Source organism: Hydra vulgaris, chromosome 01, assembly GCF_038396675.1.
Source record: "Hydra vulgaris chromosome 01, alternate assembly HydraT2T_AEP".
Taxonomy (NCBI): domain Eukaryota; kingdom Metazoa; phylum Cnidaria; class Hydrozoa; order Anthoathecata; family Hydridae; genus Hydra; species Hydra vulgaris.
In genome coordinates this window covers 72,975,648-72,999,721 of record NC_088920.1, presented here as the reverse complement: position 1 = coordinate 72,999,721, position 24,074 = coordinate 72,975,648, and the positions used below count along the sequence as shown (strand labels likewise).

At 25.1% G+C, this 24,074-nt stretch overlaps 1 protein-coding gene across 1 annotated transcript; it reads right to left on the bottom strand.

Annotated features, from left to right (window-relative positions):
• Positions 1-1,338: 1,338 nt before the first annotated feature.
• Positions 1,339-23,763, bottom strand: LOC100206170 (hypoxia up-regulated protein 1). The gene is made up of 28 exons (XM_065789128.1): positions 23,662-23,763; positions 18,669-18,730; positions 16,234-16,265; positions 15,979-16,057; positions 14,629-14,720; positions 14,444-14,481; positions 12,247-12,271; positions 12,090-12,166; positions 11,906-11,978; positions 11,744-11,799; positions 10,601-10,653; positions 10,388-10,439; positions 8,454-8,526; positions 7,681-7,750; positions 7,291-7,542; positions 6,956-7,038; positions 6,806-6,852; positions 6,386-6,471; positions 6,102-6,280; positions 5,456-5,594; positions 5,245-5,308; positions 4,981-5,147; positions 3,423-3,488; positions 2,918-3,054; positions 2,603-2,813; positions 2,265-2,483; positions 1,885-2,050; positions 1,339-1,764 (listed from the first exon to the last, which is right to left on the bottom strand). The coding sequence occupies exons 1-28, from the start codon at positions 23,729-23,731 to the stop codon at positions 1,472-1,474; spliced, it is 2,961 nt and encodes a 986-aa protein (XP_065645200.1). The 5' UTR covers positions 23,732-23,763; the 3' UTR covers positions 1,339-1,471.
• Between the last annotated feature and the right edge of the window lie 311 nt (positions 23,764-24,074).

Genomic DNA, 24,074 nt, shown 5'->3' with positions numbered 1-24,074 from the left:
ACTTGCTCGAAATACCAATAAAATTGATTTAACAGATGGATTTTTTTTAATGATCAGTAATTTTTTTTTTCTAGTCAGATCTCTCTAAAACGTCAAAAAATAAATAAAATATGAGGAAAATCTACATAACTCATCATTAACTTTGATATTTAAAAAATCTATCTGTTAAATGGAATAAAATAGTGTTTAGAGTAAGTGTACAAAATTCCAGGTCATATGATGATGGCTAGCCTTAGATATTATGTTTTGAAATTTAGTCCAAGAACGCATTTTTTGACAGTTTTTCCGCCATTATGGTCCCAACGCTTATTAAAAAAAAAATTTTTATTGCTTTTTTCCATTTAAATCATTTGAGTAACACTGTATTTAAAAGCATTTTAATTTGAAGGATTATTTCATTTTTTTATTTATTTGGTGTTACCACCTTAAATATTGAGTAAAGATATAGATTTTATCTTAATAAGTGAAGGTTCCTTTGTAGCAGGTAAAACAACTTTTATTGCTTTTGCATGAAAGCAACTTATTCTTTAATAGAGATTCTTAAAATCTAAAACGTATTTTACAAATGTTCTCCAAATCATTATTATCATCTCTTATCAAATATTATCATCTCTTTTTACCCAACTTATTATCCTCAACTCATCGAGTACTACAGAAAAGAAGAGGGAGGTGATTACTTCCAGTCTTTCATTAAAGTTAGTTCTTTGTGCAGCGAGTGTCTCTACAGCCTTTTCCAAATGACTTTCAATGAAATCCACAAAACTCCTAGCAATTTATATCTAGAATATAAACATACAAAATAATTTCAGTTATTTGCTTATAACGCGAGCAGTTAAGAATTTATCATTGAAACTTCACTTAGTCAAGTTTGACAAGATCGTTTTGAATCTGAAAAGCGAAATATGAAACGGTATTTTTTTTTAATACGATCCATCAAGTTACTGTATTTCTTGGGCAATATTTAGCTAGAATTCAGCCCGTTACAGCAAACTCGCACTATGTTCTTTAAAGTAGAACATCACGCCACCAAAAAAAAACACGCAAACAATGTAAACTACGCAAAAAATGAAATGAAAGAAAACGACACAACTGCTTTTAAATGCAAGTATTTAAAAGCAGTCGTATTTATCTTGAGTATAACATATATATATATATATATATATATATATATATATATATATATATATATATATATATATATATATATATATATATATATATATATATATATATATATATATATATATATATATATATATATATATATATATATATATTCTGTCAATGACTTTGTCATTTTAGTATATTTACGCTATAAATAAATGACTTTAAAAAACATTTGGTTTGGCAAAAATTGTAATAAGAAATTTAGCTAGATTATTTGATAAAATAACAATTGAAATATGGTTCTTAAATATTCACGTCTTTTTCTCCTAAAATTTTATATATCTATAAAAACCACGAGGTAACATTAAAGCTCGTCTTCGGGGTTATGCGTTGTTTTACCGTCATTTATTTCTGCAGATTTTTCTGCAGATTTATTATTAGATTCACCATTGGGTATATCAGATTTGGTTTCAGGACTAATAGAATCTGTTTTTTCACCGTCTAATTCAAGTACCGGAACATCTTCAACTGGAACTTTTTTATTTTTCCTACTTTTCTTGGTTGACTCTTCAGGTTCGTCAGGCTTCGTTTTTAAATCCGGCTCGCTTTGTTTTGTATTATTCGTTGCTTTTTCTGTACTTTTTGTCGTATTTGAAGCTAGAACAGAAAAAATTCATGTTTCTAAATTATTATTTACTACTATATTATTATTATAAATATATTATTTGTATTTACTAACTTAAAACTTGTGTAAACAAGTCAAAAAAAAAAACTCACAAGGTTTTGGTTTAGGTTTAGGAACATAATATTTTGCTTTATTAATCAAATACATAAGTTCACGATCAAGTTTTGCCTGATGAAAGTAAACATCTTTGCTGAGAAGAACAGGTTTCTTCGTTGGATCACTTTCATTCTGTTTTTTCCACGTTTCCATGAACCATTGCTATAAATAATAAGGCAATTAAAAAAAATACATGAACCATAAATTAGTTTTAACCTAACAAATTTTAGGTCAATATTTAAATTATTTCAGATTTTAGAAATAATCTTTCGTAACGTATCGATGGTATTGTGCACAGAATCTGAAAATTTTAATAAATTGAATTTAAATAATCAAAATTCAAATTATTTATATATCACCATAGTCTCATTCATACCTTTGTTTCATCGCTAATTTTTTCCAAATCTTTGAAGTCTTTCTCAGTATAAATTTCTTTAGAATCAGGCATGTCTCTTACAGTTTTTTGCATCATATCTGATATATTAAAACTTTGCAACATGGCGGCAATGGCTTTAGGACGCTCAATTAATTCATCTAATCGGAATTGTAACTCTTCAGCAACTTTTTTAAGTTCACTTAATTTCTTTTTTAATGTCTAAAAAACAAAACATAACTAAATAAAATCAAAAAAAATAAAAATTCCAGAAAAGTTCACTGGTAGCTTAGGTAGTTCATTTTTAAAAAATAAGTTATAAAAATTCAACTTTTACATGCCTTTTCATCAGCCTCAAATCCTTCTTCTTCCAACCAAGTTCCTACAACATTAAAAGCCTCTTCAATACTTGATCGTTCCTCTTCTGTAGTAAGCGGGATTACATCATCACGAGTTAACTTATCTTTAAACGTATACAAATAATCCTCCAATGCATTCTGGGCTCGCTCTCTTGCTTTTTTAGCAATATCCCTTGCTTCATAACCTTTTATTCTAAATGTTTTTATTTATATAATGAATTAAATATAAGTAAAAACGTAACATTTAACATAGTGTAAACAGTATGTTAAATTTAAAAATAGGATTAGAAGGTATACTTATCAACTGAAGACTGGTAAATGTCAACTGGAATGGCTGGAACATCAGCACGTTTATAATTCAATAAAACAGGTTCCTTCACAATCACTGGTTCAATAGGCTTGGCTTCAGTAGAACTATTTGCTGATGTATCATTCTATAAAGCAAAATTTTTTTACAAAGTTTTTTTTTTAAGTATATAACTTTAAATGAAAAAAATGAACAACAAAACAAAATTGGTTTAACATATATATATATATATATATATATATATATATATATATATATATATATATATATATATATATATACACATATACATACATACATACATACATATATATATATATATATATATATATATATATATATATATATATATATATATATATATATATATATAAATATATATATATATATATATAAATATATATATATATATATATATATATATAAATATATATATATATATATATATATATATATATATATATATATATATATATATATATATATATATATAACCTTTGAAGTTGTAGTATTAAGAACAGTGGAATTATCTGCTGTTTTGCTATCAATGGTTTCTGATTTCTAAAAAAAGAAAAAATAGAGAAAACTATTCCTTATCAAATCAATCAAAAACTTCAGTTTCGTTGCTTTAGTAAGCAAGTTTAAATATAATAACTCATAACATTATAAAGTTCAGCTTTGTAGCCGATATTTTTTAAACATTTTCAGACTCTGTTTTCCCCACACATAATCTTATGTGAAGCTTTCAAGCTGCTTGTACCTCTAGAGTTTGCTTAACACACAACTTTTAACATATTGTCAACATCAACCTTAAAGAAAGGCAATACAATACATTGCTTTTCCTCTTATTTTTCACTTACTATCATCGCTTCTTGAAATAAGTTTGTTTAATATTAATTTATTTATTGGCGATATTTTCAGGACAATATATATTAAATAACAGCTCTTTCATATTATTATATATTTCAAAAAAGATAAAAAATCACACATTTTTTAACATTAATAAACATGTGTTTAGAAAAAGCTTTCTCTAATTGTTTTACAATTTTGTCAATAATGATCCTGATTAAATATTTAAACAAACTTTTGGTATATATAATATAATTAAACGGAATAACCCTGTCTTCAAAAATAAAACAGATCTATTAAATCATGCTATTATTTTAAGCTAATAACTTATATTATACAATTGTTTTATTGTTTTTAATTTTTAACTAAGGAAGCTTTGGATTGAATTGGTAAAACATTGTTAACTATGGAATTTGTAAATAAAGTATTTTTAACTATGGAAAGTATAACTAAGGTATTTTTGAATATGGAATTTTAATTTATAACAGATATTATAGATATTATAGATGAAACATATATTAGACAGGATTAATATAATATAGTAACAAAAGATAGTGTACCATAAATAGATTTTAAATGGTGCTGTACAAATAACTCTTAAACATCAATAAGCATCATTATATCTACTGAGAATTAAAGGTGGCAAAGTAATATATTCTATATATTATGTTAGTGCAAATGGAAAACCAGATTATTTGTATGCACCATTATTAATGACAATCTGTAATTTACAAAAAAAAAAATGCATACAAGAAAAATTTGCAACCGAGTTTTATTAAAATTTCTAATGAAATAACTAAATTAAAAGTATAATCATGGCAAATATAAACATTTTTTCTTTAAATTTATGTTCAAGGATCATAAATGGCATATAATATGAAATGATAGAATCAATTGAATTTTTTTTAAGTAATATAATTAAGAAAATTAGTTTTATAAAAACAGAGACTTGAAAAAAAAAAAAAAAAGGAGACTTAACCTTTATTTTAATGCAGTTAACTAAAGCATATAGCTTTTAAGCTTGAGACTAAACAATCTTTTTACTTCTCTCAAAGTTTCTTAGCAAACATTGTGAAGTTAAAAAGTTACTTTAGCAAAAATTATTAAGCTATTAACACTATGTAACTGTTTAGGAAAATATTTTTTATCAAAGGCAATGTTGCTATGAGCTATGGTCATAAAAAAAATTTCCAATAAAACTAACCTTATCATCTTTCTCTTCTTTTTTGTTTTGTTCATCATTCTTTAAATCTTCTTTACTATCTGACTTTTCTTCTTTCTTTTCTTCTTTCTTTTCTTCTTTAACATTTTCTACTTTTTCATCATCAGATTTGGAACTTCCAAAGAAACTTGAGAGTTTTGAGCCCAATTCTTTTTAAGCATTAAAAAAATATATATTATAAAAAATATATATTATATAGGATCTTTAATAAAATTATAAAAACTTTTAAATTATTAGTAAAATTACTTGCAAATGTCGATTGTTCTTCTTCTGCAATAAGCTCTGGTGTTTTTTCAAAATGTGCTTCCACCTATTCAAAGATTTTTAATCATTTCAAATATCGATCAGATTTTTAATCATTTCAAATATTGATCAGAATTTTGTTCATTTCAAATATTGAATATTTTACAAAGTAACAAAACTTTTCAACACTTAAACCTTTTATAAAGTAACGAACCTTTTCAACGCTTAAAATTCCACTCTCATCTAGATTGAAAAAGGCTTTAACACCTTTGGCATTTGCCTTGACATTTTTCTGATGAGCGCTCTCTACTCCAGATAACGATACATGTAAGACTCCTCCAAGATCCAGTGAACTAATCATAACAATTGATAAAACAAATTAATAAATGAAAAGAAAGCTTTTTACCTATTAAGTTACTTATTTAGATGTCTTATTTCTTGTTCTTATTTCAAAAAATTTCAAAAGATTTTTATTCAGAAAAGCTTAGAAGAATGTTAAAATATATTGAAAGAAGAATGAATAGATGCTAGATGTTGGACAAGTAAATTACAATGATGACAATAATGATGATGATGTTGATGATGATGGTTATTATGTTGATGATCATGATGGTGATGATGACGATAATAATGATGATGATGATAATGATCATGATATTAGATGACTAAATGAAGTTTGGAAAGTGAATGATAATTTTGAATAAATAAAATTATGTGTGACAACATTTTAATTATTCCAAATAAGTAAAATAATGAACAACATTGGATTTTGATGTTGGATGAGTAAAATGATGAACAACATTGTATAATGATGTTTGACAAGTAAAACTCCTAAGTAAAAAGAAACAAAATATTTGTACCTTTTAAGTTTGTCAGAGAGAAACGTATGATCTCCATATGTAATATTAAAGTTAAAATCAGTTGGCTTTTTGTTGAATGTCATAACTTTCTTTTGGGGGAAATGATTTAATCTATTATAAAGATTTCTGGTAATGGAGCGAGGCGATTCATCATTATCTCCAGATCTGAAGAATTGAACCTAATAAATAGAAACAATACTAAATACTAACTCATTGTAATAATAAACATAAAAAATATATATAATCTATAAATTTATCTAAAAAAATATAATTAATCAACTCACATCATATGGAAATAGATTGAGATCTTTCACTAAAAACCGTTTTACTTTAAAACCAGCAGAGAGATCAGCTGCTTTGTAAACAGATCCTAAGTAAGAAGTATTGCTCAATGCATACAACAGATAATAATCAGATACACATTTGAAATAAATACACCATTGAGCTGCAGAAACCTTAATCTTCTGTGCAAATTATTACCACATAAACAGTAGTATTGTGCACAAATTGTTTTTTAAGCATTCTTGCTTGTCAATATATCTTTTTTCAAAGTTTAAAGGTTTAGAGAAGAAAAAAAGTATTTAGGTCAAAGTTTATTTTTAAAAGTTATTAGAGAAAAGTAGTCATGAATTTATAAAATAAAAATGAAAGTAAACAAAATAAGACAATGAAATACAAATCAAAAAAATAAAACAAAAACATACCAAGAGCAGCCGCTTCATCTGTGTTAATATTTTTAGCTAATTCTTGTCTAAAATGTAAATACTACATGTTAAATTCTTTTTTTTTATGTTTACTTCCTGATAACATAGTAAAAATTTTAAACAAGACTTTTATAAAAAAACTTTACTCACAATTTCGTAATTTCCAGAAGTTTTTCTTGTACTTTAGGCACTCTTGTGCCACCTCCCATCAATACTACTGCTTCTATGTCTTCCTAAAAATAAAACAATACTACTGTTTCTATGTCTTCCTAAAAAATAATTTTATAAAAAATAATAATATAGATTCTTTTTTTTAAATAAATTTCATAAAAAATAACATTACTGCTTCTATGTCTTCATAAAAATAAATCTTATAAAAAACAGGGCAATATTAATAAATTCATTTACAACATCAAACAAAAAACATGGATGCATCAAAAATTTGCCATTTAAATGAGTTAAAAAAATCAAAAAAATGTAATAACCATTTTAATTGAAGATGCGTCTAAAGCCATTTTTATTGGGTTCTGAATAGTTTCTAACATATCTTTACAAAGTTCTTGCAACTCATCCCTTGTTACCTTTACTCTGAAGTTTTTTTCTTCAAATAAGTTTTCTACTTGTGCCATATGATCAACATTTGCACTAAGAACTTGACGAACACGTTTGGCTTCATTTAGAAGTTTAATCATAGACCTTGGACTTTCTGTGATATCTTTTTTAAGTTTATGTTGTTCCTTTAAATAATAAAAGCAAAGAGCAAAATTAGTTTTCTCTTTTATTCCTGTTCCTGATGACATCATCAAAATATTTTGATATATCTTAGTATATTTTTAAAATGTATCTTGATATATTTTAAAAAATCAATAGCTTACTTTAAATGCCTTTACTAAAAAATCTCTTAATCTGAAGTCCATTTCTAAGCCCCCCAAAGAAGTATCAAACCTGTAAAATTAAAAAACAAAACATATCTATTATTTTCTTTAATTTTTGATTTTGAAATTTCTTGTAACCTAAAATCTTTGATAAATATCTTAATTCATAACTTACATAACTAAAATTATATACTGTGAAATTGCACAATAAAAAATAAAAAATTGATTTGTAAAATGTATTAATTTAGCCTCTTGATGCTTAGGTTGAACTTTCAATGTGATTTAATACCATGCAATACCAATATATATTGGTATTAAAAAACTTTAAATAATGAAAATCACTATTATGGAAACTCTAAGTTTTAATTATGGCAAACAAGCAAGATTTTGGGTAGCTAACCAAAATTTTTTTTGGTTTGTTGATACTTTTTGTATAAATTTCACTTGCTTTTTTGATTTCTCTATATAAGAAATTAAAAAATGACTGAACAATGGCCTTATTAATTATTAAGTTTATTAATTAGATTTTAATTATTTTAATTATTATACTAAATCGAAAATTAAATACTACTTAAATAGAAAGTTAATATATTTAGTTAAATACTGTTAGTTAAGTTAGCTCATATAAACTGTTAAGTTGTATCTATTGGAATTTATATCTATTATATGTTAAGTTGTATCTATTGGAATTTAAGCACCACCCAAATATGTTGAATGCTGTTGAAAACAGTTTCAAATAGCTCCTGGTAGTAAAAAGCTTGAAGTAAACTTACCCTATTCCTTTAACTACAAGTTGTGGCACAGTTTCAACATACCCTCGATCTTTTACTTTTGTAGTACTGTAAGCTAAATCATATAGTGAATTATAAATATTTATATCTGCACTTACACAGGTACACACATGCATGCACACACCCGCACATAGATATATATTAGAGTGCATCTAAAGCCATGGGGCTTTAGATTCAAAAATTGAACTGTCCCTATTCTTAAAACCTTTTATTTGTTCTCACAAGGCACTCTGTTAAACCTTTTTAAAATCAAATGAGATTTAGGGGGGCCACCTCAAGTATGAAACTTGCAACGAAACCCTAAACTGAAGAAAAAAAAGTTTTTCAAATGTATTGGGTCTTAAAAGCTAAATTTTATAAAAATTATATACTTTTCTAAGTTTTATTGCATAAAAATTATTTTTTAACAAAAAAATAAAAAACAAACATTTTTTCATGATTTTTGTTGAAATTTTTTTTATAAGGTATTTTTAACAAAAAATGATGATTATTGTTGAAATTTTTATAAAGTTTCGCTTCTTTTGAGACCCAACATGAAATACATTAGAAAAACTTTTTTTTTTTTCATTATAGGTCTTGTTGCAAATAAAAGACTTGAGATGGCCTCCCTAAATCTTACTTAACTGGGAAAAAATTTAACAGAGTTTCTTGTGAGAACCAATAGAAAGTTTTAAGATCAATTTTTGAAAGTATGGGGCGTTGGATGCACCCTAACATATATATATATATATATATATATATATATATATATATATATATATATATATATATATATATATATATATATATATATATATATATATATATATATGTATATATATATATAAATATATATATATAAAATACAAAGATATTTTTGTTTTAAATTTTTTTTTTTTATTTGAAACTTAATTTAAATTTTTTTTCTAACAGGCATCTAAAATCCTTAAGTGGGATTAGCCTCCCTCAATTTTACCTTTGCCCCATTTGTGACCTTAAACACTTTTTTCTGATTTAACAGAAAAAAATGTTTAAGGTCACAAACGTGACCTTAAACATTTTTTTTCTGATGTTTTTTTCTTTTTTTATAGGGCAAAAATTCCTGAAAATTTTTTTTTGTAAAATTCATCTAAAACGCTTAAATGGGGTAAGATGCGCCTAATTTTACCCTTTAGTCTCACTTATGACGTTTAGCATGATCAGATTTTTAAAAAAGTCTTATTCTATTGTTATAAGACAAATACTCTAGAATAAAAAAGGCTTTAAGTGAGTGACAGAACACACAAATCTGGCCCACAATGGGCACTCATTAAATTTTTAAACCTGGGTATCAGGAAAGTTCTGTGCAGGATCTATGAAATAGAACTTTTGCATACAAATATGAATTTGTTGACTTATTATACACCTCTCGACTTTGTGTCTAATGAGTTAAAGGAATAAACAAATCAAAAAAACTTAGATAAAAACATTTAGGTAGAAAAAATAAATCTTGAAAAAAAAAAAAAGATTGAAAAAAGTAACTCTAATAGTCAACCTTTCGAATTTCACACTTTTTTAGCAAATATTAACCATATTATTCAAAATAAAAACCATATATAAAAAAAATGCACTGCAATGAGAGCTGACAAAGTCAAAATAACTTGACAAGTCACTTGTTTAAAAGATCAATTAACTTGTGTTGAAACATGTGACAATTAACTTTCATTAGGCTTTTCAGTATTGTTTTTGTATTTGACATGATATAGGATATATTATAATTTGTAAATCTAAGTTTAAATGAATTTTTACTTATACTAATTTAGGCTTTTTCAATAAGATGTGGGTTAGGTAAAAATTGATTCACATATTTTTAAAACTACATTTTTTATTTCTTATATAAATATTGACAAACTAGTTTGGTTTCAAACTTTCAAGATGAGATTTAAATGTTTTCATACCTACTATGGTAGCAGTTGTATGGGAAGCACCCATATCAAAAAACATCACATGCTAAAAAATTAAAAACATAAAAAAACTTTATTAAAAAAACATAATCACATACAAAAGTAGATCAGAATAAACAATTGTTTTTCTGTTTCATTAAAAGAAGCTCGAAATAAACAACTACCTTTTCGGTTCATTAAAAGAAGAAGCTTGAAATAAACAACTACCTTTTCCGTTTCATTAAAAGAAGAAGCTCGAAATATACCATAATTGAGTGCAACTAGAAAAATAAAAAATTATTATAACTTATACAACTCAATTACATTTAAATAAATAAATATTTATCAAACATCAAAACAACTTCCAAACAACTACTATCTTGCAATAGATAAAGTTTGTAAATAGAGGAATTTATAATACTATAAAAGGTTATGTGTAAAAATCTTCAGCAAATAGTTAGCCTAAAAATTATATAAGCAAATAATATATCATAAGTAATGAAAATAAATCAAGTGGGAGATGAAATGCTATGTTACTAATGTTAAAGAGTATGGACACGCCAAAAATATGCCCAAAAAAAAAACAGAGGGAAAAAATGATAGCCTAATAATTTCTCAAAACTAATTCACTCCCAATAAAGTTGCAAGGAATGAAGAAATTTAAGAAAAAATATCAATAATGTATAAATGCATGAACTCGACTTAACCAGACCCTGTCCTTTTTTAATATTTTTTGGCATAAAACACGATTATGAAAATAAGTTTGAAGAATGAGAAAAAATAATTGTCACCAGAACAAAACAAAAAACAGTCAAATAATAGGTATGGTTTCACTTATGCAGAATAAAAAAAGAAAAATGCAACCATTATTAGACTTTAGGGAGTTGAACATATTTATTAAAGCATTCACAACACAGACAAGTTTGCTAAACTTCAAGATTAAAATTCTGAAGAAAATGCTTCAATAACTGATTTATTTTCAGTGTATATCCAACTCAAAATTGATGAGATAAACTCTGAACTTATATAATTGGGATAATACAGATAAATAAGTAAGAAGTTCTTGGCTTATTGTTGTGTTAATGTAAAGCATCATAACAATTTGAAAATCCATCATGAAAGCTATTTTTCTATATTTCCCAATTATTAATTGTAATTACAACCCACTCTAAACTCGGAAATCCCCTAAAATATTAATGAACAAAGTTGCTGAGCAGAGAAACAAGTTGAGCACTGCACTATAAGGGATGTAAAGAGCGCTCTACTACTCTACCACTTATAAAAGTTGGACTATATAATTAGATACAATTATAAATATCCATGAAATTAGGTTTAATAAAATAAATAATGAAGAACAAACAAAATATTCACCTGCTGTATTGTCATTCATCAACTGTAATACATTCAATCCTGTCATGTTAGCTGCACTAAAAAAAAGAATTTTTTTCTAAGATTTTTATTAAAAGTTTGTCTAAACATAAAAAATTTAGATTAAAGATAGCTTCAATAACTTCAAAAGCAAAAAAATAATACTCTAAAAGTGCTCTTCGTTCTGCCTGAGTAAAAAAGACTGGAACGGTTAAAACGCAGTCTTTCATTGGATGATCTAAATTTAAAAAATACTATTAAATATTTCATTTATTTATTTATTTTATTCTTTTAAATATCATATTTTAACTTTGCAATAATAATCTTAGACCTACAAATGCTTATATACCTGCAAAATTTTCGGCAATTTGTCTTGTTGAATTAAGTATCATTGCAAAAAGCTCCTCAACTGAGTGCAATTGTTCGCTAAATAAATATAAAAAAATCATGAAAAAAAATTTATTTAAAAAAAAATCACAAAAAAGAAGTAAAAAAAAAATGCTTACTCATCTCCTTTGAATAAAACGGTTCCTAAAGAAAGATACTCATTCTTGTAAATATTAAAAGTAAAAAATAAAACAAATAAACACTAAGTAAAGTCATAAAAATAATGATAACAAAAGAACTAAGAACTACTTTGCTTAGTATTATGCAATTCAGTCAAACTGAGTAAATTCTATTCATTGAATTGTGTAATGAATTTATTGAATTGAGTAAATTCTATTCATTGAATTGTGTAGTCAAAACTTAACTAAATTTTGTCAATCTATAATTGAACTGTGAGCCAATAAAAGATAAAGAGGTGAAATTTGAAATTTAAAGTTTAATACAATATTTATACAATACATCTAAAAAATACATGTGCATGAGAAAATCAATTGTTTATTGAAGGAAATGAATTTAACTGTTAGTTCCTTGGAAAAAAGAAAAAGTTTTAATCTTTGTTGAGAAATATCTAACAGTTAACATAGAACATATCTCAGATATTTTTAACAGTATACACAAAACAGATATCAGGCCTTGGTATAAAGCATAGGGCATAGAACATTTACATATGTAAGGAGCGATTTTACCCTGCGTTATTTATATTATGCCAAAACTTTTTTGTTTGGTAATATTAATAGATATTTTTAAGCTGTATTTTAATGAAGTAGTTAACATTTTAAAAACTGCATGCTTTTGTGACAAAAATTTAATTTAAAATGCACAAAATATGCTCATTATTTACAAGTTAAATAAAATCAGATAAAATTAAATAAATAAAGTTTAAATTTTTATAAAACCAACTTTTTTTTATCGAAATGCCAAAATAATCTAAATATTGAGCTGCACAAGAAAAACTTGTCAATTGCTTTAATACAACGTAAATGAACGAAATGTAAAAAAAAATAATAATAATAATAAAATGAATCGAAGCAAAATAATCTAGCAAGCATATAAGAGAAGCAATCTTAGCACATGCTGATTTAACAACCAATTGTATATACTGATTTAACACCAATTGCATATATGGTTTCCATAAAAGGTCAGTAGAGAATGATAACCCAAGAGGACATTAAGAAGAGGACTTAGTGAGTACTTGCCATTCATCAATATAGAAATTGTTGGAGTTAAAACTTACAAGCCAATCAATCCCCAATCAGTTGCAGAAGTGAGATGCATATGTATTTAAGAAATAAAATAAAATCTTTTTTATTTATTTAGTTATAGATAAAGCATGATGAGTCAAATATTGAGAAAATAAACAAATATTTTTGCATTTTAAAAAACTGGAATCCAAATAAACATTCTAAGTAAACTAAACTAAGTAAAAATTCTGTAACATTACTACATAATAACATTTCTAAATTGTTTTAAGCTATCTATTAATTTAAACTAGTTTTTAGCAGTAATTTAGTTAACTTTGTTATGATAATGCATTAGGCATTTTTATTTCATCAAAAGGTCTGAGATATATCTAACAGTTTACAAAGAACAGATGTCAGATGTATATAATAGTTTACAATGAACAGATGTCAGATGTTTTAACAGCTTACAAAGATGTAAGAAGCACAAGTGCTACTACTAAGTACTAGCTTACAAAGATGTACTAGTACTGTATTTTTTTAAAGCAGATATTATGATCAAACTAAGCATAAGCTAGATTATACCAAAAGAAATAAAAAAATATATTAAAAAAAAAAATAACTAAAAAAATAACAAAAATAAAACCATAAGAAAAAGTCATTTTATTATATTGAAAAATTTTCAGGTAAGTTTTTTATATAAAAATTATTTTCTAATATTGAATAAAGATAATCAAAAAAGTACCAACCAATACTGATGATGATGATGATGATGGTGATGATATTGATGATGGTGATGATAATAATGATGATGATGATGATGATATTGATGATGATATTGATGATGGTGATGATGATGGTGATGATAATGATGATGGTGATGATGATGATAATGATGATGGTGATGATGATGATGATAATGGTGATGATGATAATAATGATGATGATGAATATTTATTAATGTTTATGTGCAATATTTGCTTTTAAAATAACATAAGATGCTTAGAGCATAGGCACAAACTAAACATTATAATAAAAGAAATTTAGGTGACCATAGGTGATCAAAAAATTGATCTATTTTTTTTAGTATAGCTAATTACTAGTTATAAACAATATCAAAACAAATATTTTTTATTACCTCTGATCTCGTCTTTATATAGTTTGTAATATGGAAACCTAAAGAAAGTAATAAAATATTGCAAATATAAAAAACTTTAAAAAACAATACAAAAAACTTTCACCACTGCTATCATTTAGATGAGGCAAAATAAAATTTTTTAAAGTACTTTTCAGTTTTTTTAACAAAATTACAAATAGGCTTACCTCTTCATGTATGTTTGAACTGCTAAACTATCATATTTCTTCCCAAGAATATGCATAAGGTAAAGATAGGCATTTTCTGGATGTTTAACAGACTACAATAAAAAGTCTTGAAATAATACTTTAACAATAAAAAGTTTTAAAATTCAAAAATTATTATATAATATTTTAAACCTTTTCATTAATTTTTTTCTAAATCATTAACTGTTAACAACAAAATTAATTATTAATTTTATTTGCATTATAATATATTAAATATATTGCTATTTTCTACTAGGGTTGGGGTCCAATACTTTTCTTTGTATTTAGTAAAAATATGCTAATTTGGTGTATTTATATTTAATTAAAAAATTAACAGGTATTTTTTTGGGAGGTATTATATAAGTATTAGGGAATCCCAAAAAACAACATTTTTGAAAAATATATGCAGAGACCCCCTTAATGTGTTTTATCTAATACAAAAACACTAAATTTAAAATTTTTTTGAATAAAAAATATTTTAAGGGGTCCCTCAAGACCCTCTTTATTTAACGAGTCCTTAATATTTTCAAAAAAAAAGTTTTTTAAAAGTATGTCAACCTGGTACTAAAATGAAGCAAAATTATATAAAAATTTCAAAAATAATATTTAATATGGAAAAATTTTAACTATAGTTATCAAAATTGTCATAAATATACATAAAAAATGCATTTTTTTGTTTTTTGTTAAAAAAAGGAATTTTTCATGTAATAAAACTAAAAGTAACAATTCTATATTTGAAATCTATATTATTTTCGAAATTTTTATATAATTTCGCTTCATTTGAGTACCAGGTTGACATATTTTTGAAAACTTTTTTTTTTGAAAATATTAGGATCCCATTAGATATTCGAGGGTCTTGAGGGACCCCTTAAAATATTTTTTATTCAAAAAAAATTTAAAACTAGTGTTTTTGCATTAGATAGAACACATTAAGGGGGTCTCTGGATATATTTTTCAAAAATGTTGTTTTTTGGGACACCCTAATAAGTATAGTATAATAAAGTATAATATAGTATAAGATAAAGTATGTTTTTTTTTTTTTTTTCAACACTAAATAAATTAAAAATTTGTTTTTAAGGAATAGTTGTTAGAAGACTTTTTCATTCTTCTATTTAGTAGACCATTAACCGTGTCTTGAACCAATCAACTATTTAGTAGACCATTTTATTTAGTAGATCATTTTATTTAGTAGACCATTTTATTTTGATCAAAAGTATTTGACCCCAACCCATTACTAAAGATTATAAAAACACAGAAACAGCAATTACAGTTAAAAAATCGTCAATTTTTTTATGTATTTATAAATTTTTATTTATTTATAAAACTACTAACAACTGCCATTGCAGGATCACTAAACAATCTTTCATCATTTTTTATTGAAACAACTAAAGGTGTTTTTCGTCTAGATTCCCTATAAAGGAAGTAAACAAAACACATTACAGAAATATTGAAACATATTTTGATATAAAATGATCAATGAATGTAAAACATCGAGGTGCTACATAATGAAAAAATATTTTTTTAAATTTTAATTTATAAATTAAAAATTTTTAAAATTAGAATAAAACATAATAATAGTAACTATACTTATTTAGTGCTATCTCCATGGGAACTCCAGGCTAAATAAAAAAATAAATATTTTAAAAGAAACAAAAAAAAAAAAATATTTACAGAACATTATTTACCTAAGTTGTTATTTATTTACATTTATTTGTTTGTTATAACATAATTGACATGCTTACACTTTCTTTGTTTTATTTTAAAAAATAAAGTGCTAATAATTTTAGTACTGCAGTAAACCAAATAAAAATATTCTAAAAATTGATATAAAAAGATGTGAGGGAAAGAGTAAGGACACCAAGAAGAGAAGGTTTTTTAACAAGAAAATAAATTGAATTCTAGAAAAACAAACAACTTTTAACTCTCAACTTCAAAATGGGTCTAATCGTTTTTTTTTTTAATTTTTAAAAGGTATATTGAAAATTAAAAAAAAAAATTAGACCCATTATTAATCATTACCATAATTATTAAATAGTTGATGACTATTATAATACAGAAAAATGATATTTATTTGGACAAAAATATGCAAGCTAGATTGTTGAAGAAGCAGACTGGTTATAGAGAGAAATCTCATTTTTTTTTAAAAAAAGACAATCAAAACTTTACATAGCTCTAAATGATAGAACCATTAAATGCATATTAAAGTAAATGTCTGGGGGTTGTTTCTCTAGAAACTAATATTAACTTTAATTAAAATATGTTTAGTTGATTTTTAATTTTAATTCACTCCCAACAAGGTCGCAAGCAGCCATTATTAAGTTAAGAATTACTAGAAAACAAAAAAAACAAAAAAGTTAAAGCACAAAGAAATGGTTGACAGAAGATTTGAAAAGTTGTATATTGTACAAGTCAGGAAAACATGAAGATAGGAGAGAAAACAAAGTGATGAAGTGCAGGAAAAACAACAAAAAGAAACTTTCTGAATGCTGAGTCAAGCGAGAATAAGTTTTGATTAATGGAACAAGAGATGATAGCTCCTTTAAGCAGCTACCAAGATATTTGTAAAAGAGAATAAGGCGCAAGTATTAAGCAGCTACCAAGTATTTGTAAAAGAGAATAAGGCGCAACCTTACAACAATGGGAGAGAAGCTCAACAACAACAACAACATTAACAACAACAACAACAACAACAACAACAAGAAAAAGCTATTTATTTTCCGTAAATCATTTTTACAATAGTTTTGATAATAATAATGATAATAACAACAATAAACGTAATAATAATATATTATAATAATATAAGACAAAAAAAAATTAATACAAATTATATAGTAATAGTAATAACATGTTTACAATAATTACAATGAAAAAATAATAATAACTAATATTATAATGGAAGTTAAGAGCATAAAATTATTTATAATAATAAGTTAATGATTTATTAGGATGGTGTCATTCATACAGAAATCTGATCAAAGAAGTGACACCAAGTTTTAAACATAATATATGTAATAATAACCAAAGACATACATTGAAACACAAGGGCTGTAAACAGATAGATTAAAGCACATAGAACATACATTAAAACAAACATGTAGAAATCATAATTTGCAGGTTTTAATAATAAAATAAAATAAAAATAAACAAAAAGTACTGATGATAATTGTAATGACAAAAAGAAAATTAAAAGAATATTATAGTCATAAGGATAATATGTCTGAAAGTTAGAATAAAAAGTTTTTCAGATTTTTTTTTAATTGATATTGTTTAAGATGGAGTAAAGGTATTTTAGGATATAGTTTTTTGGACTCATTCAAAATGCATGCAAGGCTCCTGTTTCATTCACAAACGCACTCATAAGCAATAGAATGTTTACCATACCTCTGGGTTTCAAAAGATGGTACACTTAGTTTTCCATTGTGTATATTTCTAGTAGAGCAGGAATGTAATAGTCTATTTTCTGTGAACAAGAGTCTACTTTCTGTGAACAAGAGTCTACTTTCTGTGAACAAGAGTCTACTTTCTGTGAACAAGAGCTCATGCTTGGCAGATAAAGCTATGTTTACAAAGAAATTTTTAGAAACATTTTGTTTTTTCATTATAGAGAAAAAGAACCTTAGCTTTAAAAAAGTTAAGAAAATAAAATGGCTGCAAACAAAAATTAATACATTCAATAAATGGTACTTCTAATATTTATCTTTGCAAACTTATAAAGGAAGAAGAGATTAAAAAGAGAAGTCTATACTTCGCAAAGAATTTTTAAGTTTAATTTTTTATACAAACAGTGATAACTCTACCAAACTAATCAGCATCAACAAACAAATATCATAAGTATAAAACAATGATTAACAAAAAGTTTAAGTATTTAAATCTATATGTTTAACACCACAAATCTAATAAGATAATTCAAGAAATTCAAAAAAACTACTACTGAATAAGATAATTATAAGAAACTACTAGTATAAAGATGCATGTTAGTATTTAAAAAAAAAATACAAAGAATGTTATGTTTTAAATATTACCTTAACAATTCCAATTTTAAGCCATTCACTACCCAAATCAACTGACATAACAGCAATAGATGCTGAAACAAAAACACTTACTGTATTAAATATTCATTAAAACATAAAAATATTCACTGTATTAACTGTTCATAAAACATGAAAACACTCACTGTATTAACTGTTCATTAAATATAAAAAAAAACTTAAAATAAAGTTATTGCTAATTTTGTTATATCAAATTTAGGGTTCTGACTAGCATTTAAATAACCTTTAAGTAAATGGTTGGATAAAAAAAGACAAAATATGCAACAATTTTTAAATATGACATTTGATATCTTAGCTATAAGTTGTAAAACATTCAAAAAATAATTTATGCAAAACATGGTTTTCTTCTCTATATTTTATCATAACTTCAACTATGCAAAGAAAAAATTTCCTTATTTTTAAATTTTCTTTTCTTTATTCTTTCTCATCTTTAAAGGTTCTTATTTTTAAACTTTGTCATGTTTAAATTTTGATTTTAAATAACAGTAAAATAGCAGTAAAATTTTAAACAAATGGTTTTATATGATAAATAATAAAAATATGATTTTAAAATCTAATGTTGATTTTGTTATATATTTTAATGGAATAAAGTTTTCAATAAAATTTAGCTTTTACTATGCTATTTTGTTTTTTTATTTGGATTAACATGTTCTACTTTAATAAAACTAAGAACTATTTGGGATTAACATGTTCTATTTTAATTAAACTAAGAACAATTTGGGATTAACATGTTCTACTTTAATAAAACTAAGAACTATAACCACTAAACTATTAAATCATATTTAATGCATTATATATATATATATATATATATATATATATATATATATATATATATATATATATATATATATATATATATATATATATATATATATATATAGCTCAAAAGAAATAAATTAAGAGTGATATTCATAAAAAAGTCTGCATATGTACAGAATTTTAATGTTTTGTTCAGTACATGAAACTTATTATCTCAAGAATCCTAAGGAGTATCCTAAGGTACTTATACTTTTAGGTTTTCCACTTTAATGCTTTAATAATATTAGTATTAAAAACATAAGGTGGGATTATTTTCATTTTTACAGGATGACATGACATATAACCCAAAAACTAATAAACAAATTTTAAAATTTATAATCAGGAATTATTAGATAGAACACATCTACTTTAAACTATTAAATTATCAAATAACATGTTGATCAAAACCCAAAAAAAATTAATACACTTTTTTTTTTTTTATAGTTCACCTTCCCAAGACCATGGAGGCCACTACAGATGAGGAGGCTACTTGTGTTTATAACTCTCTCTCAACTCTATAACCTTGACAAACATCAAGGTTCATGTTTTGGAGTCTGCTGCGCGGAAAAACAAGTTGAGCACGGTACTACCAGGAACATGGTGGGAATCGAACTAGGAACCTCTCACTTAGAAGCGAGCGCTCTACCACTACACCACTACCACATTATAAAGTATTAGAAAAAGTATATAACAATATATAACAAACTTATATCGAATATATAAAAGACCATGAACATGCTTATTAAAAATTAAAAAAAAAAGATACTTTAACAAACCAAAACACTGATATAAAAGTGATTTTAGATGACATAGTTATTAAATTTGATGTTATAACCCTCTCTCAACTCTATAACTCCGAAACACGAACCTTGACGAACAAGGCTGCTGCGCGGAGAAACAAGTTGAGTGTCGTACTACCAGGGACGGGGTGGGGATCGAACTCGGAACCTCTCGCTTATGAAGCCAGCACTTTACCCACTACACCACTACCGCACTACATCAAATAAATATCGATTAAAGTATCAATTAAAAAGAGAAAACTGAATGAAACAACCGAAAATTTAACTTAATGGGCTGAATTGTCAATCTTTCGAACCATCATTGTTTCCTACTACCTATACTGTGCCTTTTTTTTTTTTTATGGTAAACTATAATAACTTAAATATCCTAGAAAAGCTACAAAATAAGTCCATAAAAATTACTGAAATATGACTGGATGTATAATACACCATATTTACGTGATTATCATTAATCACATAATGATTTCAAAATATGGCATTTAGTTTATTATATAAATTGTATTTTACGAGTTTTGTTAAGAGTCTTAGTGGAGAAAAGAGCGAAGTTTATATATGCTTTGACTTATTATACATGGTGCTTTGAGTAGGATAAAACAAAACAAAACAAAAATACCATAACAAAGGAAGTAAGAAATTTATTTTTGGGCAACTCACACTAGGCAACTCACAAAATAGAATTATTAAAATTACTAGATGGGATCAGTATATTAAAAAAATTTATAAAGCATATTTCTATTCATAACATAAAATCAACTGGAAATGAGCTGCATAAGTCTTTCTATGTAAAAATTATGAAACCTATACAAAAATTATGAAATCAAAAAAATCAAACAAGTAGAGCAGGTTTAATAGTTAGAGCTATTTGTTAATGGTTTAAAATTATATTACAATGTTGCCTGAAAATACAGTTAACTAGAATGAAAAAAATTCGGAAAAAAGACTTTGTCAAACATTAAAGGAAAATTAACTATTAAAATAAATTTAATTAAAATAAAAAAAATAAAAAAAGTTAATATAACGTCAAGTGAGGTTACTTTGATACCCAGGTTACTTTGATACCCAACTTTGATAATTTTTTTGGAATTATTTTTTCAGTATATATATCATCAAGTCTTCCCGGGAAGAGTGTGCGGTCGCACACCTTGTTCATCCACGCCCTAAGTAATTTTTTAGACAACTTGACAACGTTTTTATATAATAAGCGTTTTAAAATTTGCGGCAAAATAAAGCTATAAGAAAATAGAGAGAATAAAACAGCAATAATCGAAGAAATATAAGAAAACGAAGACTATACAAAATAAAATATCTTAATAAAATAAGTTTAAAAAATAGAATGTTAAAAAAAAAAAATTGTTATCAAAAAAATAGTATACCTTAATATTTTACTTTTTTTGTTTTCATATTTTTAGGGTGTTCATTATTTTCCAATACCAAAATTGATACAAGTCGAGGAAAAAAGTAGATAAGAATATAACGAAAATAAAAATATTCCTTGTTACACAATTTTTTCGTGACTTTTTTCAGTCAGTATATTAAAGAAATACTTAATAATTTGTGCTAGAAACATCGACAATTTTTAAATTTGCTAAACCTAACTGTTTTTATCAATGCACAGGAAAGTGAGAAAACTAATTGCTATTTATTTGTAAAAAAAAAAAAAAAATTTTTAACAAGTTTTTCGTGTAAGAAAATAAAAAGTCATTAATACTAATATTTAAATAAAAAATATTTGCTTGTTTTCGATACCCCCATTGAAATTGTGTGCACTTTTGTAGGATTATCCAAATTGTGCATTTAAAACCCAATAGTATATTTCCTGATGAACTATTGTTATTGACAATGCTCCAAAAGCTTGTGGCCTAGTGCATTGTTACTTTACTGAACTTTTTTAACGAAATGTTTAGGAAACTATTTAAAAGTTTTTTTTAAGTTTTAAATACATCTTTTTAAACAGAGCAACCATTATGTTCATTATCTGTAGTAATTTGTATTAACATTGAAAATTGGGCATTATAAAAGAAATAATTTCAGACACCGATCAAATGTGGTAAATACATTTATTTAAGAAACAATATTATTCTTTTTAAACTTATTCATCGAAGTAAGCATTCACAGTTTGTGAACAAACTGTGAATGCTTACTTCGATGAATTAGAGAAGACACTAGAAGGCATTGAGAGTATTCCCACCAGCTATGGTGGTATATAAGTCTCAAAATGTTTATCAAGAATGAACCAGAGATGGTTCAGAAAGAACTTGATAACACAAAGTCAGGCTGGTAAATTCAAGAGCCTTTGTTTGCTGGTTTCTGGAAATATATCTTTATCACGTAAGTAAAGATCATGGACCAAAAGCCATCATTGTGACAATGTTGCCTTTCATTTTTCCTTCCAGTCATTGAGGCCGCCCAACTGAATAACATTCCTTTCATCTGTTTGGTACCAAATGCAACTCATCTTTATCTTCAACCATTAGATGTTGCAGTCTTTGGTTTCATGAAGAAAGAGTGGAGGAGAATCCTGGAATGTTGGTGAAAAGAAAGTCACATCAAAGGTACAATACCAAAGACACATTTTTCTGGGCTGAAGTTGATTCAAGGACTGAGAGAACTAAACCTCATTTCTTCCTTTTCGGCTTGCTTATTATCTTCAATTAACAGAGATGAAGTCTTAAATTGGAAACTTGATATTTGATTGAAATAACATTTACTATCAAAGTAACCCTAACATGTGGGGTTACATTGATAACTATTGAGGCTTTTGAAAAAAATATAAGACAGGTTCTGATATTTCTGAAAAGCATTTTTTCTTGTTAAGGAGAGATCATTTGGTATATTCAAACCAAAAACGGCAGCAATTTATCAAATTTTAACAGAAGTTTTTAAAAAAATCACAAAAGTCCATCAAAGTAACCACTCGATGATAAAAGGTAGTAATAAGTTTTCTTAACTAGCATTAAGTTGTTAAATAAATATTAAAGATATTTTAAATGCTAAAAAAGTTGCTTAAATAAATAAATTGATCATTTTTTAATTATGTGAAGAAAAATGACAATTCCTTATAAACTACTTAATATTTGCAAATAAAAAACATCTCATTTAACTTTACCTAAAAAAAAAAGTGGAAGAAGTTGAAATTATTTTTTAATTTCCATAACTTTATCATCAATACAATTAATATTAGGGCATAAGCCATCATGTAATAGTTTTTTTAGTAGAACCATTGTGCTTGGAGCTTAAGCAAATATTTTTTTTTTTTTTTTTTTTTTTTATCTATTTAGTTTATAAGTTAGAATTAAAATATATAAAATTGTCATTTATAGTTTAATTTTACATCTATCCATTTACAAAAATTTTATTTTTAATACCTGTTTTATAAATGCATAACATCAAAATGAAAAAATAAATATATTTGAATGAAATGCTTGACAACACCATCTTCTAAATTATGCTAAACAAGAAACACATAACATATGATTTTTATTTGATACATATACATATATATATATATATATATATATATATATATATATATATATATATATATATATATATATATATATATATATATATATATATATATATATTGTGGTGTAGGAAGGTTTTTAAATGTTTGAAATAAAAGAATATTCCAAATTTTTTTACTTTAATATGTATGACAAAAAGATTCTTCACAAAAAAAATTACTATAATAGGAGAATGGAACACGAAACCCTAAAATCTTAGCCACCCCCCCTGCTCTAAAGGTTAGGGCAATGAGTTGAATTATTTATTTTTTCAT

Bases quoted from the DNA above. Each gene is read 5' to 3' on its own strand.
- LOC100206170 (XM_065789128.1), bottom strand. From the start codon at position 23,731: ATGGTGTTGTCAAGCATTTCATTCAAATATATTTATTTTTTCATTTTG. The intron at 16,058-16,233 runs GTATAGTTACTA...CTTCCTTTATAG, and splicing joins ATGGAGATAGCACTAAATAA to GGAATCTAGACGAAAAACAC. The intron at 12,167-12,246 runs GTAAGCATTTTT...ATATTTATTTAG, and splicing joins GTTTTATTCAAAGGAGATGA to CGAACAATTGCACTCAGTTG.